This window comes from Fragaria vesca, linkage group LG1 (genome assembly GCF_000184155.1).
Source record: "Fragaria vesca subsp. vesca linkage group LG1, FraVesHawaii_1.0, whole genome shotgun sequence".
NCBI classification, from domain to species: domain Eukaryota; kingdom Viridiplantae; phylum Streptophyta; class Magnoliopsida; order Rosales; family Rosaceae; genus Fragaria; species Fragaria vesca.
Window position 1 is genome coordinate 18,900,239 of NC_020491.1, and position 14,042 is coordinate 18,914,280.

Below are 14,042 nucleotides of genomic sequence, written 5' to 3' on the forward strand. Positions count from 1 at the left end.
GTTTTTGGTCATTTAGGTTACTTATAAAATCTTAATAGAAACATAAAATAATAGAGGTGTGTATTAAGAGATTAGAGGTGTGTATTTAAAATTTCTCTATTTGTGAGAAGTGAAGTGCAAAAACTAAAAGAGTAAGAGTCTAAAAGCGAAAATTTAAATTGCATGAAACGTAAATTGCATAAAGTAATTGCGAGAAATTAAAGTGCATGAATTTAAAGACGCGGAAGAGAAATTGCATGAAAGTAAAGTGCAAAATGTAAAAAAAGTGATAAAGTGCAGAATGTAAAGAAAGCGATAAAGTGCAAAATGTAAAGAAAACGATGAAAAGAAGAAGAAAACTATGCTAGAACATGAATGAAAAGATTGATATTGTAGAGAATTTGGTGTTTGTATGAATTTGTATTGTGTTGAGTTGTGTTGGTCGGAGACCATTTACAATGACTTATACGCCTCCTATATATGCTATTACAAAAACAAGAATTAGGAAGGAGATTACAATTAAATTAGATAAATGTTTCGGTCTTAATGACCTAATCAAAGATATGCTTCTTATTGCTTTCTTTAATCTTATGTTTATTTCTTTCTTCTTGCGGCTTCGTTGGAATTGATTTGATAATTATCTTGAAATATCGGTCTTTAATTCTTCCAATTAGCCATAATGTTAATTTGTTGCCATATATCGCCGTTGCTCCAATATTTAGTATGTAATGATGTTAATACCAAATAATGAATCTCGGCAAATCTTAATAATGGTGATGATAATTATACGAAATAATCGCGATAATTATCATTAAATGTTGTAATCTCCCTTGCAACCAACGGCTTCAACCTAGTAGGCCGACGTGCAAAAATAGGTACAAACAGCTGGGTGAGCTCATTTTCAGATGAATTTACAAGGTAGGTATATGCCTTTATCCTTTGAAAATTTGTGCATCAACGCATTAGTTCAGGTTCAAATGTGTTTGAGCTTTTCGTTCATAATCGTTTATTACTTAAGCTAATCCCACATAATCATCATCGGTGAGCCGTCGCTTGGTTTTTCAAGTAACTTAACGACAACTTTGACTGACACATGCGATGTGTGTAAGTTGTTTAATAATTTTCATTTTTTTTAAAATAAAATAAAATCTCTCATAATCCATCTATCTGTGATATTATGGCCCAATAAGCCATCAAGAGTGAAGCCCAACTATACACTAGTCAGTGTTCTGGGTTGAACTCACTTGTTATACTAAGTCCAATACCAAGTTCAAAGTCAATCGGTTCTCCATCCCGCCAACCCGACCCGGACTAATATTTAACCTGTATTCCACGTGTCATGCTTTACAACCCGCGACTGCCACCTGTCTTCTTCCATACACTGCTCAGTCACTCTATCTTTTTACCCCACCCTCCTTGCTACCTCAACTTCCTGAAACCAGTTCAGTCTCAGCTCCACCGTTTCGGAATTCTCCAAAATTCTCCGGTAGAAAATTAATCCAAAATCATAAAATTATTTAATAAATAATGGCTTCTCTCTCCTACGACCACTCGCTGTTTCTCCGCCGCAGTCAAATTCAACCGTTTCCTCGGCGTTATCTCTTGTTATTCTATCACCGGACCACCGATACTCGGCGGTTCAGCACCAGCAGCGCCGAGTCAACTCAGACCGAGTTCACCGAGGAAAACGCATACGAGCTCTTAGGCGTGTCGGAGACGAGCTCATTCGCCGACATCAAAGCTTCGTTCCACAAATTGGCGAAACAGACTCACCCGGACCTCGTTCACTCCGATCACGATTCCGACGCTTCTCGCCGATTCGTTCAAATCCTCGCCGCCTATGAGGTTCTATCTCCGCCGCTTCAATCTCTCATTTCAGTTACCGCATTTTTGGTACTGTAATTTTCACCTAAGCTGTGGAGCTTTGCTTGTAAGTAAGGTCGTAATTAACCTTGTAATTAGGTTTTGGTAGCATGAAAATGGAATTAAGCACAACAGAGGTGAAAAAAGTAGTGTAGAAAATCACACTAAGCAGATTGTATAATTTGAGAGAGTAGAATAATTGATGACCTGAATGCAGATTCTTTCGGATTGCGAAAGGAGGGCGCATTACGACAGGGACCTGTTATCGCAGCGAAAGCTTATGCAGAAGCAATCCGGGGGAGGTGGTGCATTGCATTTGTATAAGTTTCATAGTACATATAGGGGGATGGAAGTTGTGGAATGGTTGAAATGGTATAGAGTTGCGATAAGTGATGTGTTGGCTGAGAGGAGGGTGGTTGTTGGAACAGGTTATTTTGATGTGCTCGAGAGGGATTTTTATTCCGCCATACATGCGGCGTATTATGGTCCTGAAATTGAGTCTATTGATTGTCTTCCTGACTGCTTTGAAGCTGAAGAGAGGTCTGTGTATGAAACTCCGGAGGTGCTGCATTTGGTTTCGGGGCGTGATGTTTTTGGGATGGTCTGTGTAGTAGATAAAGTTCCGGAGTTAGCATATAGCAACAAGAGGTTGAACTATTCCACATCAGCGGATTTAGGTATATGTCAATCTGCTGAGGATTTGAGAATCTCTATGAGCTCTGGTGGCACCCACACATCTGATCCTTTTAGAGATTTAAAATTGCATATATCTGGAAGGGTGGTTGCTACGGCCACTAGAGTCCCTCCCAAAAGCTATTGTGACGGGATACAGAATGAAGACACTGATCACATTCACGTTTTTCTGAGCTCTGATGATAACCCTGTGCATACCAGCAAAGGGTTTACTGAAGCTTCAAGTTCAGGCAGTGCTGTGGGGTCAAGGATTCTATTGGGAACTATAACTGGGTTACGGACTAGCTCAGAAGAAGGGTCTTGTCTTGTCTACAATAGCAGTGGTACCAAGACCCATGTGATTATGAAGCATAGAACACTGCTGGTCTGTGAACCTGGTCCCCTTAAATTCTTGCTTGAGATTTATAGTTTCTTGCATAGAGTTGATATTAACTAGTGTACTTTATTAGAGGGAAAATCTGTAGGTTTTTGGTTCTGCTTGATTTTGAGCAGTTTCATGGATATCATACATTGTTGGTGCATGCTAAGATGTGTTGACTTTATGGTTTTCATGAAATATCTTGTTAAGAACCATTATTTGTTGCTATTACTGTCCTGAATTTTCCATTCTCGTCTGTCAGTGATTTATGTATATATTTGTTATATGTGCGCTGTAGGTGCTTTGAAGTGTGTAGGCTGTGTGTTTGAAGTAGTATTTGCTCATAAAATATATATTTAAAACTTTTGCAGGTGAAACACATGCATTGGTATGGATTAGGAGACAATGTTTCTGTATGTGAGTGTAGATGCACGAGAGCACGATTACCACCAAGCAAGTAAGCTGCGACATAATGCTGGTGAATAATTCATTCTGATACTTGATGTTCAAGTGAATGTCTCCATGTTCCTTCTGCCTTGCAAGAACATGCTATGGTTATTTCATGCATAATTTCATCCTGTTTCAAAATTAGTTCCAGAAGTCTTGACTTGCTGATGCTAACAGATTTTGGTTGTTTGAGCCTCGTTGTGGCATGCATGACATAGGCGGTTGGTATGTTGAAACATATGGCAAAGATCAGAAAGGACAGTTATTACCATCACAGAGATTTTGGGATGGCTTTGATGCTAGGGAACAAGAAAAGTAAGTAATTTTATGTAGCCTCACAGCTTCAGGTCTTCTCATAAGTAATTTTAGTGAGCTTCAGCTTCAGCTCACTATCCCATTTATGCTATCTGCAGGAGACTCCATCCTGCGATGTACCTTCTTGCTATGGCATATAGAACTTTAGATCTTGAAGATGCAAAAAGAAAGAAACATACATTCAGGGATGTTGTCGACAGAAACCTGTTCAAATTACTCAATTGGTGCAAAAGACTTGCTTAAGACTGTAACAGGTATACTAGTTTGGGTTTTGCACCCTTTGGATACTTAAGCTCTTGCACAGAAATGTCCATTGTATCTGAGATCCTAAAATGGTTACTAAATTTGCTTCGCTATAACCAGGGTTTCAGAAAGCATCAAGTAATGCAAGGCGGATAAAGAATCTCCTGCTATTAGTTTTCACTTTTCACCAAGTAAAGATTCATGTTAGCATGTGTTTGAAGAAACTGCTGTAGGGTATGCAAAACGTGTTTGGGAGGGATGCCAGTTTGGCCTCTCTTAAACTATGGTTAGGTATTCGTGCTCAGAAAGATGCCTCTTGGCGTATTATTGAAGTCAACTGTTTACCTGAATTGGTGGTTAAAAAAATTTGGAAGGTGATATTTCTTCTAGCTTTACTCATCTTTGTTGGGTGATCTGCCATGGTAGAAAGCCTGATATTTGTGATCAGAAGCTTTGTCTTCGTCCAAACATCAGTTATTAAGGTTGCAACTCCAAGTATGATTTCCAGATCATCTCTGTCCTTCTGTTGGTGTTTATGGATATGACATCTCATCCTGCTAGTGCTACCAGGATATTCTAAAAACTATCTTCCGGATATTAAAGGAGCGTAGCTGCCATGTTGCGTCTGCAGCCATTGTTGTGAACATTATTTCCGGAAATGCTGTTTTCGCAAGGAGAGTGCCATATGGCCCATATCATATGGATGTCCATCGAAGAGACAAATCTTTTTCAGGTATCGTTTGCTGAGAGCATTGAGGTTGTTGAAGGCATGGGAGCACACCGATGGCAGTTTGATGTTGGCCCAGATACGTATTTATACATTTTTGTTTTTGTTTTACTGGTTTCACATGTTTATCATGTATATTTCCTGTTATAACTGCCAGCTCTTCTGCAAAGTTGGTCATCTTTCTAGTTTCATTCTACCATAAGTAATATACTGTACAACCAAGTTGTAAAACATCACATCTTTATATATATATGTCCTTATTAGTTCAGTGTTACCTGCCTTGTTTATTTCTAATTTTCTAATGATAGTTCCTCTTCTATCAGACCATAAGACCTTTAAGTTGTGTTGTTCGATTGCTACAAATTACATAGATAGTTACAAGATAAATGCTATTTGTTCAAAGACTTGTACAGAAAAAAAAAAACTGTTTTGCAAAATGATGGGTTGACTAAGATGGCATTCCCTTGTGTCATACCCTTGTAGCCCTGTGTATATGGGGCTTCTAGTGGCCTTGGTTGATGTGCTTTGCCAGGGATGTCCCTGCTTAGTTTGTGGAAACAGTTGTGTAACACCTGTTTTACCTCTAGCATCACCTCCAGTTATAATATGCATAAGAATAACTATGCTTTTTTGTTTTACCCATCACTTCATGAGTAGATCATCCGACTTGCAGTATTGTCCACCTGCTAGTGCACGATAAAACCTATCTCTGCAGTACACTGGTCTTCCATCTGCCGCCTCAGCAGCAGCTGCTGCTAGGTCATCATCAGATTTCACCTCTATAGGCAATTTAAGCAGGTCTTCTCTTCTGCAAGATTAATAATTGGCATTGAGTAACCAAAGTAGAAAGCATTCTTATGTACAGAATTGATTAGAGGTCTGAAACCTCTATCTGTCTGTAGGAAGTTAGGTTGAACCTCATTTTTGAGACGGAAACATTTGATGAGTTTTCTTTTGTAGAAAATGTGGTTTGAATGAAATCCTCCACTGGTGTAGCAAAGATAAATAGCATCACTGCTGAAACAAGCAATACCCCTGTTCCGACTAGAGTCTGTTTCAGCAACTTGATGACTGGTTTAACCTACAGACATAAATTCCACTTCTCCATATGAATCTAATATTCTGCACAAGAATATCATCAATCCTAGCTCACATCTTTTGTAGCGTACCTTTTAAAGTTAGGAAGGAAAGTCTATACCGCATGTATATTCATGTTGTTCTTATTCTATGTATTGTGTGTGCTTTTTTATTTATCTGTTATCTCAAGTAACTTTCTTTAGCATGCACACTCTTCTATTTGGATGGATATGCAGTTGTTAGTACCTTGTAAGAGCCCAACAGTCTGTCACGAGCCAGGACCTACAAGAAAATTAAGAGTGGTTAGTTTTCAATTGCAAAATTTGACACGCATATGTGTTCTGCATTATCTGTATGAGTAACAGAATGATGGATGATCTTATCCCTTGTTGCCATATTCTATCTGCATTTTCAAAATCTCAAATTAAGCCCTGATGCTTCACATAGGTCGGCTATATCAGGAGTTGTTGGCAACAAGATGTATTGGTCCCCTTTTAGCAATCTGGTAACATGCCTTAAGGCAGAACAGGTATCATAACTTACTTGCCCTTTTTTCTCTACTTGCTTCAGCATATGCTTATTTGGTAGAATACTATATATCTATTTACATTCTCAAAAAAAAAAAAAAAAAAAAAACTAATCTATTTCTATACGTGATCAACAATTGAAACTTAATGCGATTATGGCTTACTGATACATCTGCCTCAATTAAGGGTTGCCACAGGAATAGAGATTTTCTATTTTTTTTTATTGTTATCTTCCCATTAGACATGTTTTTGACTTTATTGTTTTTTTTTCCTTTTCCCATCTTCACTAATATAGTATGTACAATGTGCACTCAAGATTTGTACCCATTCCTTCTTATCATGTAGTAACCAGGCACTGAAACCAAATTTTAACTAGGAGACCTTGCTCTATCAGTAATCTCTTATGCAGGGAGTATACCTTTACTCATAAATTAATTTTGAAATTTAGGCTACAGAGGCAATACATCCATGACCAGCTAGTCCAGGTGATTGTTTGACTCCTTTCAGTGAGTCCTATCATTTTCTGGTTTTTCTATTTGACCTGCTAGAGTAACTTAATTCAATAGGATGGCTAACTTTTCCAGTTGGAGGTTCATCTTCGTTCCTGATTTCCTTACTCAAGGAACAACAGAGGATTCACTGTCCTCTCTCATATTGTTACCTTTGCTCTCCAAAGAAACAAAAATTGAACTGAACAAGGAGCAATATAAGAAAGGATACAGAAAAGGTGCTGACCTCAGGTGGTTTCACCCACATTTGTCCATCATACCATCCAGTCTCTTCATAAGGTATGACAGCTGATAGTAGTCTATCACCAACGTAACTCCATCCCTGCGATATTAGTGATCAATATGGTTTTTGTTAGTTCACAATGTCAAACCTCCTAGTAGTGATGTAAGATAAAGAGTAAGCTAGAACTAATTTCAGTTTACCCCTATCAACTTTAGGTCGATCATCATGTTAGTCCTTCTTTTTTCAGTTTCATCAAAAACACCCCTTAACTTCCAATTTTCATCAGCTGCGCATGTCCAAACCTCCAATCTTCATCAAATTCCTCTGTCAAGTGATGACTTGATATTAAGAAGAAAGTCAAATTCTGAAAGTTACATTTCAGACCATTTTTCCCCCATATCGATACACATCTTCGTTCTCATCACAACCCCTTAACCTTAGTGATTTTTGGTGGGATTGAATGTAATTTGTCTATTTTTTCTTTTTTCTTTTTTCTTGATATCAAGTCATCACTTGACAGATGAATTGGATGGAGATTGGAGGTTTAGACATGCGCGGCTGATGAAAATTGGGAGTTGAGGGGTGTTTTTGATGAAATTGAAAGAAGGACTAACATGATGATTGACCAAAAGTTGATAGGGGTAAACTGAAATTAGTTCAAAAAAAAAAAAAATACCAGATAAATTCTTAAGACAATCAATGACACCAGGAAAAGAGTTCCAGTTCCAGCTGCGAGCACAAATCTTAGAGGGTCCTGCAAGGTTGGAATGGAAGGAGAGTAAAGAAATATGACAGTCTTGCAGGCGTAGAACCATTCTACCTGTTATTGTGTAGTAACATGTCATAAAGTTGTCTAGGTTACGCAAAACCAGTTCTTAAAACATCTTGTATTTTAGACCACTATACATAGGATATCGGTTTATGTCTACTTTCATATATTTCAATGTTGATTTGAAAAAAATAAGATATTTTAAGCTTACCCTTGCTGGATTAAAGCTTGCAGCTGCTATAGGTGCTCCTAAAACTGTGAATGTTACCAACCACAAACCTCCTAGACGAAGGAAAAAAGGCCCTGGTCCCAGATCGCCCCATGAGTACAAGGTTGATTCCTTCAAAGATGAGTACTCATTCACCTATATTGAACCAAATAACTGTAAGTACGGAAGTGTAATGTATTATTGCATACAAGCCCTGATAAGGGGATCTAGTTAAATTTGTTTCCCTCTTAATAATTTTTTAGGTATTAATGTCCGGGGTGCAGTACAAGGGATTGGCCTGCCTTTCCCTCTAAACCGATTAGTATTTAGATTCAATCAGACAATCACTACACATGATTTGTTACAAGTGTACCACAGCATATGAACATTTCACTCACTTTTCATACATGGTTATCCTTCTTATGCCCCCTGTTGTATATTCAGAGTAGTATAGATTTTTTGTCCTGATAGCCATATCACATCTTCATTAGGGGTAGTGACTAGTGAGCCACAACAACCATTGCTAGCTTACCAAGCTAAGGACAACCTATGCCTTCTAGATTATCATTAATTTTGTATAGACCAATGAAGACACCCAGTGCTACATAACCTTAAGCATATAGATAAACTGAAAACATACCGGTCTTTGTTCAAAGGGAACCTCAACTTCTGACCCAGGCTCCCAACTCTGACCCCGAAATCCGCTTGTTTCCCCTCCCATCCCATCTTTCACCGCCTTGACAGAAATCCCCTTGGGTAGTCTTTGAGCACTACGCTGCTGTATCTGCCATGACCCTAAACTTCTGTTGCCGACATTTACCAACTTGACTTGTCGAGGACTAGAAAGTAGAGAGCAATACACATCCACCCGGAGCATCTATTTCCTAGAAGTTTTGAACCGAACCTTGAGCTGCTGAGAGTAATCTAAGTTTCTGTGTTCAAATGGCTGTGAAACGAGGAAGCACCTTGTTGAGTTGAAGGATGATTGTGTTTTTTTCAGGGACCATGCATTATTTACGTGGAGGAGAACATTTGATTTAGAATCAATTTAGGAACTCTGTGATAAGTACCAACTGACTGTTGCATTTTGGACCCACTCATTTGGACATGTATGCAAGCCTTTCTTGTGTACTATTTTGGACCGTCAGTTATCTGGGTTTTTAAGCAACATTATCCAAACTTCTGGGGCTTCATGAAAATTAATTTTGCGTGTGGAGAAACATTGTAGAGGGATGTTGATTGTGCCAAAATGCTACCTTCCACGCAGCTATTTGTGTATTCCTCATGCCTGACTGTATGGCATACATACACGGAAATACACTAACAAGTCTGTTGTGCACTTGCTTAGCACGGGGTGGGGGTGTTGAAAATTGCCTCTTAAAAGAAGGATGCATGGCATACCTTCATGTATACTAGAATTATCAGTGCTTTAAAGGCTAAAACATTGTAGAGGGATGTAAATTGTACCAAAATGCTACCTTCCACGCATCCTCATGCTTTAAAGGCTACGGCTCGACTCGAGAACCCGACCCGCCGGTCAAGACCATGGAAAGAAATGGTCATGGCTATAGTCTAAAGTTGTCAATGGGGATGGCAAAGAGTCTGTCCAATGTGGTCCTCTGATCTCTATGTATCTTTCTTGTCAGGCATATTACTATTTGCCGTACTCTTCTAACATGAAAGATGATGCTTTACAGCCTTTCTCTTTTCCAGTATAGAAATGACAAAAGGTATGAGAGATCCACCATCAAATTCGGGGCGCGTTAGTCAAGAGTGGTGGTTGTAACGTGAAAGTTTCCAAAAGCAAACAAGAATTGTAAGCATATGCCCAAAACATCACGGATCGGTTTTCTTTCCGTATAATCCATTCAGTTTTCACTGTATAACAACGTGAAAACTAAAAAGGAATACAACTATTTCGACATCATTTTCCGCAAACTTTCCCTTGGTTACATAATCCCCACCTCGTACGTTAGCTAGTTCTTAAGTTAGCACGAAATGTCAATTAAGTCTCTATGGTTAACTTTTATTTTTTAACCGAACAGATAACTCAAATGCTAAAGCTAATTTTTTATTTTTTATTTTTGAATGGATGCTATAACTAGTTTCTAATTTATGTGACTCAAATTTACAACATCAATTTACAAAGAGGGGGGATATGTCACCAGACCGTGGGTTTACTTTGGTTGTTCTTTGTATTTTGTTAAAATAAAATTGAATTTAGGTAGGACTTGGAAAGGAGTTGGACTGTTGGAGTGCTCCTACCAACCTCATCCATTTTCTTTCTCATATCAATTTCTACAATTTCACCTGCTGCTATATTACTGTATTGGAATTTGGAAGATAATCTTTAACCTTCAACAAACTATTTTGGTACCAAGCAAACAGATAATTAGCCTAATTATGATAAACTATTACCAAAATCATGCATTAACAACTTGGACAATAATCACATAAGTACACAAATAAGCAAGTTTATCATACTTCATGTGGAAATGATCTAAAGAGTGAGATCATAACCAGAACTGGACAAACATTCCCAAGTGGGAAATGAATCAAATGATCAAATAAAGACCGGTAAAGAGTACATGATGAACGAACCTGGTCAAAGACATACTCTGAGTATAAAGACTTTTAGGATCTGACTATTCCTCTCCACAAAAGGTAACCAAATATTTTCCTGACAACCAAAAACGACCGGTGTTAATTCTATTACCATTGGATCCCAAATCTGATAAACCAAACATTTCAACCTTTAAATGCAAACTCCCTCCATTAGTCTTTGCTTGACTAACTCTCATTTGTCAAAACACAAATCACAGAAGAACGAAAACCCAGCAGAACCCAGTAAGCATTTTTGATGAGAATCGACCCAATAATGAGACCCAAATCCCTCAACGGGAATTGGAGCTCCAGGTTGAAGTTCAAAGCCAAGCTCCGATTACCCACCGTCGTCATTTTGTGCTCCTTTTGCTTCATTGCCGGCTTCTTCATCTCCTCTCTCTTCTATCAGGCATGTAAAGTTTCCATTTTTACTTCATGGGCTTCTTTTTTCTTTTTCTTTTTTTGTTTTTTTCTGAGTTGAATTTAATAAATTTTATTTCTTGGCAGGATGTAGATGGTGGTGGCAGTTCACCCAGAACGAGGCTGCTGGAAACCGAGTACGAAACGATGCCGTTTGGGGAGACTGGAGACGGGTCTTTAACTTCAATGCCCTTCCAGGTTTATGTTTTGATCAGTTTTGAGTTGTGTTTGTACTTGTTGGACTAAAGATTGGATTTTTATTGTGGTGATGAAAAATGGGGTTTTGGATGAAAGGTGTTGAGCTGGTATCCAAGAGCGTTATATTTTCCTAATTTTGCTTCTGCGGAGCAATGTGAGACTATTATTGATTTGGCAAAGCCGGAGCTTAAACCCTCGACGTTGGCTTTGAGAGATGGAGAGACTGAGGAGAATACAAAGGGGATTAGAACAAGGTAGTATGATAAACCCTTTTCATGGTTTTGAATTTTTGATCATTAGTGTTTGTGTTTCTTGTGACTTGTGAATTCCCACTTGACATTTATATATGTATCACAAAGTGTAATAGTGTGATGGTTGGTTTGAGCTTACAGTTAAGTAACTAGTATCTGATGAGGGAATTGTGTTGGTTTTCTAAGATTGGTTATCTATTTTTATTCAAACAGTTCTGGGATGTTTCTTTCGGCTTCTCAAGACAAGTCTGGGACTTTGGATGTCATTGAGGAAAAGATTGCAAGAGCAACAATGCTTCCCAGGACTCATGGAGAGGTACTATTTAGTGTTTCTTCGGTAGCCTAGAGCTTATGATCATGATCAGTCCGCATAATTATAAGAAATGTTGGTCTGTTGCATTGCCAAAGTGATTTATATTCCTTAGATAAACATGAGGGGAGTAATGGGCAATGGTTACAGGTTCTGTTTCTTGACATGCCTCAGAGCTGTAGAAAGTTGTGTAGCTGTCAGTGTTGGCAATTTTACATGAATATGTAGATATTGCATCGCGGCATGATCTGGTTGTTAGTGGTAAATTATACCAAGCAATGATCAGATGCTATCTTATTCTCAGAATGACATTTTCTTGTATGCTAATAACTATGTTTGACCCTGTTTTATGAGGTTGTATGTGTGTGCCTCCCCCCACCAAAGGAATTCAGAGTGATATGAACTCATTAAAATATAAACTTTTTGTCTTAATCACAATGATGACTTATCTTTTGTTGAATTAGTTAACCTTTTATTTCAGGCCAATTTGTAACATTGTCTGAGCTGTGAGGATATCATCATGTTTCAGGCATTCAACGTCTTGCGTTATGAGATTGGGCAGAAGTATAATTCTCATTATGATGCTTTCCACCCAGATGAATATGGTCCACAGCCAAGCCAAAGGGTACATCTTCAGTTTAAAATGCAGTTTTCCATTTGGTTAACATTTGTTCTCAGTTAGTGGTGAAATGGGTCTTAAATGATTAAATACTTCATATAACCATCAAGAAGTTGTAATGGTACCAAAAGGTTGTAAACAATCCTTACATGAGTCATAATTGATCTTGTGCAGGTTGCATCATTTTTGTTATATTTAACCGATGTTAAAGAAGGCGGGGAAACAATGTTTCCGTATGAGGCAAGATTGTTTTTCTTTTCTTTTTTCCTCTTTCTGTCTTTCAATGTGGCTCTCTTTGGTTGTTTACCTTGCTGATCATCCTGTTCTTTTTATCTGCAGAGCGGCTTGAACCTGGATGGAAAACATGATGCTCATGAATGTATGGGTTTGAGAGTGAAGCCACGCAGAGGAGACGGTCTTCTGTTTTATTCTTTGCTCCCTAATGGTACAATTGATCCGGTTAGTCTTTCTTCCCATCTCGTCATTGCAATTTGTCCCTTTCCTTTCCTCTGTGCAACATGGATTTTTATACAGATCATGTTGGAAAGGTTTGTATCAAATTTTAGTTACTCACGGTTAATGATATTGCAGAATGGTTGTGTTATACATTCACTATTGAACGAGTTGTTTTTCTCCTTACTGTATTCTGATTTTACTATTGGTTGGCCAGTTATCAATACATGGGAGTTGCCCTGTAATCAAAGGCACAAAATGGGTGGCTACAAAGTGGATCAGGAATCAAGTACAAGAGGATTAAATAGTTGTAGTAGTCAACACGGTGAACACACAGTAATGTGAGTGCAATGCTCAAATTTTCATCTTCACTTGAGCATTGAGCACACAACCACCCCAATTTCCCCTGGGGCCTTACTTTCCTTCTGTAATCGGATTTTCGAGAAATATCTGAGTGTTGATATCTAGTTCCATTGAATAAAAGAAAGAAAGTTCATTTGATACCAGCCAAGAGCCTCGCAGATTAGTTCATTGGAGTAAAACCCTCTTCTTTCTTCGGCAAAGCCGAAACTTATTGGAATCCTACAATATCTTCCATCACAAGTTCATGACAGAACCAAAAAGAACCGGAAAAAAAAAAAAAAAAAAATCTTTGATCGTTTTTACCTAGCAGAAAATTACATTTGGTGATTTCGAGCTGTTTTTTTTTCCATGAAAATGACATGCACTGTTATGATCCGGAAACGGGCCAGTAGGAGGTGCTCGGCAGTTGTGGTGAGAGTGGTCCTCCGCCAAGGTGGTGTTTTTTGCCTATGGTGATGGTGGATCCCAAGATAGATATTTGATATTGGCCATAGTGAATGGCTCCCCACCCCAATTTAGGGGACTGACGATGACGGCAAGGTCCTCCCACGCAGCCTTTGAGTGCCCTGAGGTTTCCTGGTCCATATAGGAGTACAGCATCAGCACCCATAGTTGCTTTTGTATAAAATCCATGTCTATAAGGGAACCATTTTCTGCAGACCATGAAGCTTACGTCTATACTGTAAGCTTCAATGGGTCCATATTCAATCTATCCCAGTCTCAGTTCCAGTGTCACAGATGATGATGATGCTGAGGAGCGCACTGCTACTACACCAAGCCTTCAACGCTCAACTGATATGGGAAAAATATGACGCAGACCTTTCATTTTTGTTTGTGTCAGCTTGATCCTCTACCTGGGTGTTCTGTATGAAGCTGGTACCTAATC

At 38.5% G+C, this 14,042-nt stretch overlaps 3 protein-coding genes across 3 annotated transcripts; 2 read left to right on the plus strand and 1 right to left on the minus strand.

The window, feature by feature from the left end:
• The first annotated feature begins 1,506 nt into the window (after positions 1 to 1,506).
• Positions 1,507 to 4,790, plus strand: LOC101295761. The gene is made up of 6 exons (XM_004289438.1): positions 1,507 to 1,824; positions 2,060 to 2,899; positions 3,265 to 3,350; positions 3,518 to 3,655; positions 3,754 to 3,909; positions 4,019 to 4,790. Exons 1-5 carry the CDS (start codon positions 1,507 to 1,509, stop codon positions 3,896 to 3,898), a joined length of 1,527 nt encoding a protein of 508 aa, XP_004289486.1. The 3' UTR covers positions 3,899 to 3,909; positions 4,019 to 4,790.
• Positions 4,791 to 5,242: 452 nt separating this feature from the next.
• Positions 5,243 to 8,815, minus strand: LOC101296047 (uncharacterized protein ycf36-like). The gene is made up of 7 exons (XM_004289439.1): positions 8,579 to 8,815; positions 7,942 to 8,094; positions 7,638 to 7,715; positions 6,965 to 7,060; positions 5,949 to 5,984; positions 5,543 to 5,706; positions 5,243 to 5,433 (listed from the first exon to the last, which is right to left on the minus strand). The coding sequence occupies exons 1-7, from the start codon at positions 8,813 to 8,815 to the stop codon at positions 5,268 to 5,270; spliced, it is 930 nt and encodes a 309-aa protein (XP_004289487.1). The 3' UTR covers positions 5,243 to 5,267.
• A 2,001-nt stretch (positions 8,816 to 10,816) lies between these two features.
• Positions 10,817 to 13,166, plus strand: LOC101306377 (prolyl 4-hydroxylase subunit alpha-1-like). The gene is made up of 8 exons (XM_004288415.1): positions 10,817 to 10,960; positions 11,050 to 11,160; positions 11,257 to 11,414; positions 11,625 to 11,727; positions 12,251 to 12,346; positions 12,515 to 12,580; positions 12,680 to 12,799; positions 13,011 to 13,166. Exons 1-8 carry the CDS (start codon positions 10,817 to 10,819, stop codon positions 13,095 to 13,097), a joined length of 885 nt encoding a protein of 294 aa, XP_004288463.1. The 3' UTR covers positions 13,098 to 13,166.
• The last annotated feature ends 876 nt before the right edge of the window (positions 13,167 to 14,042 follow it).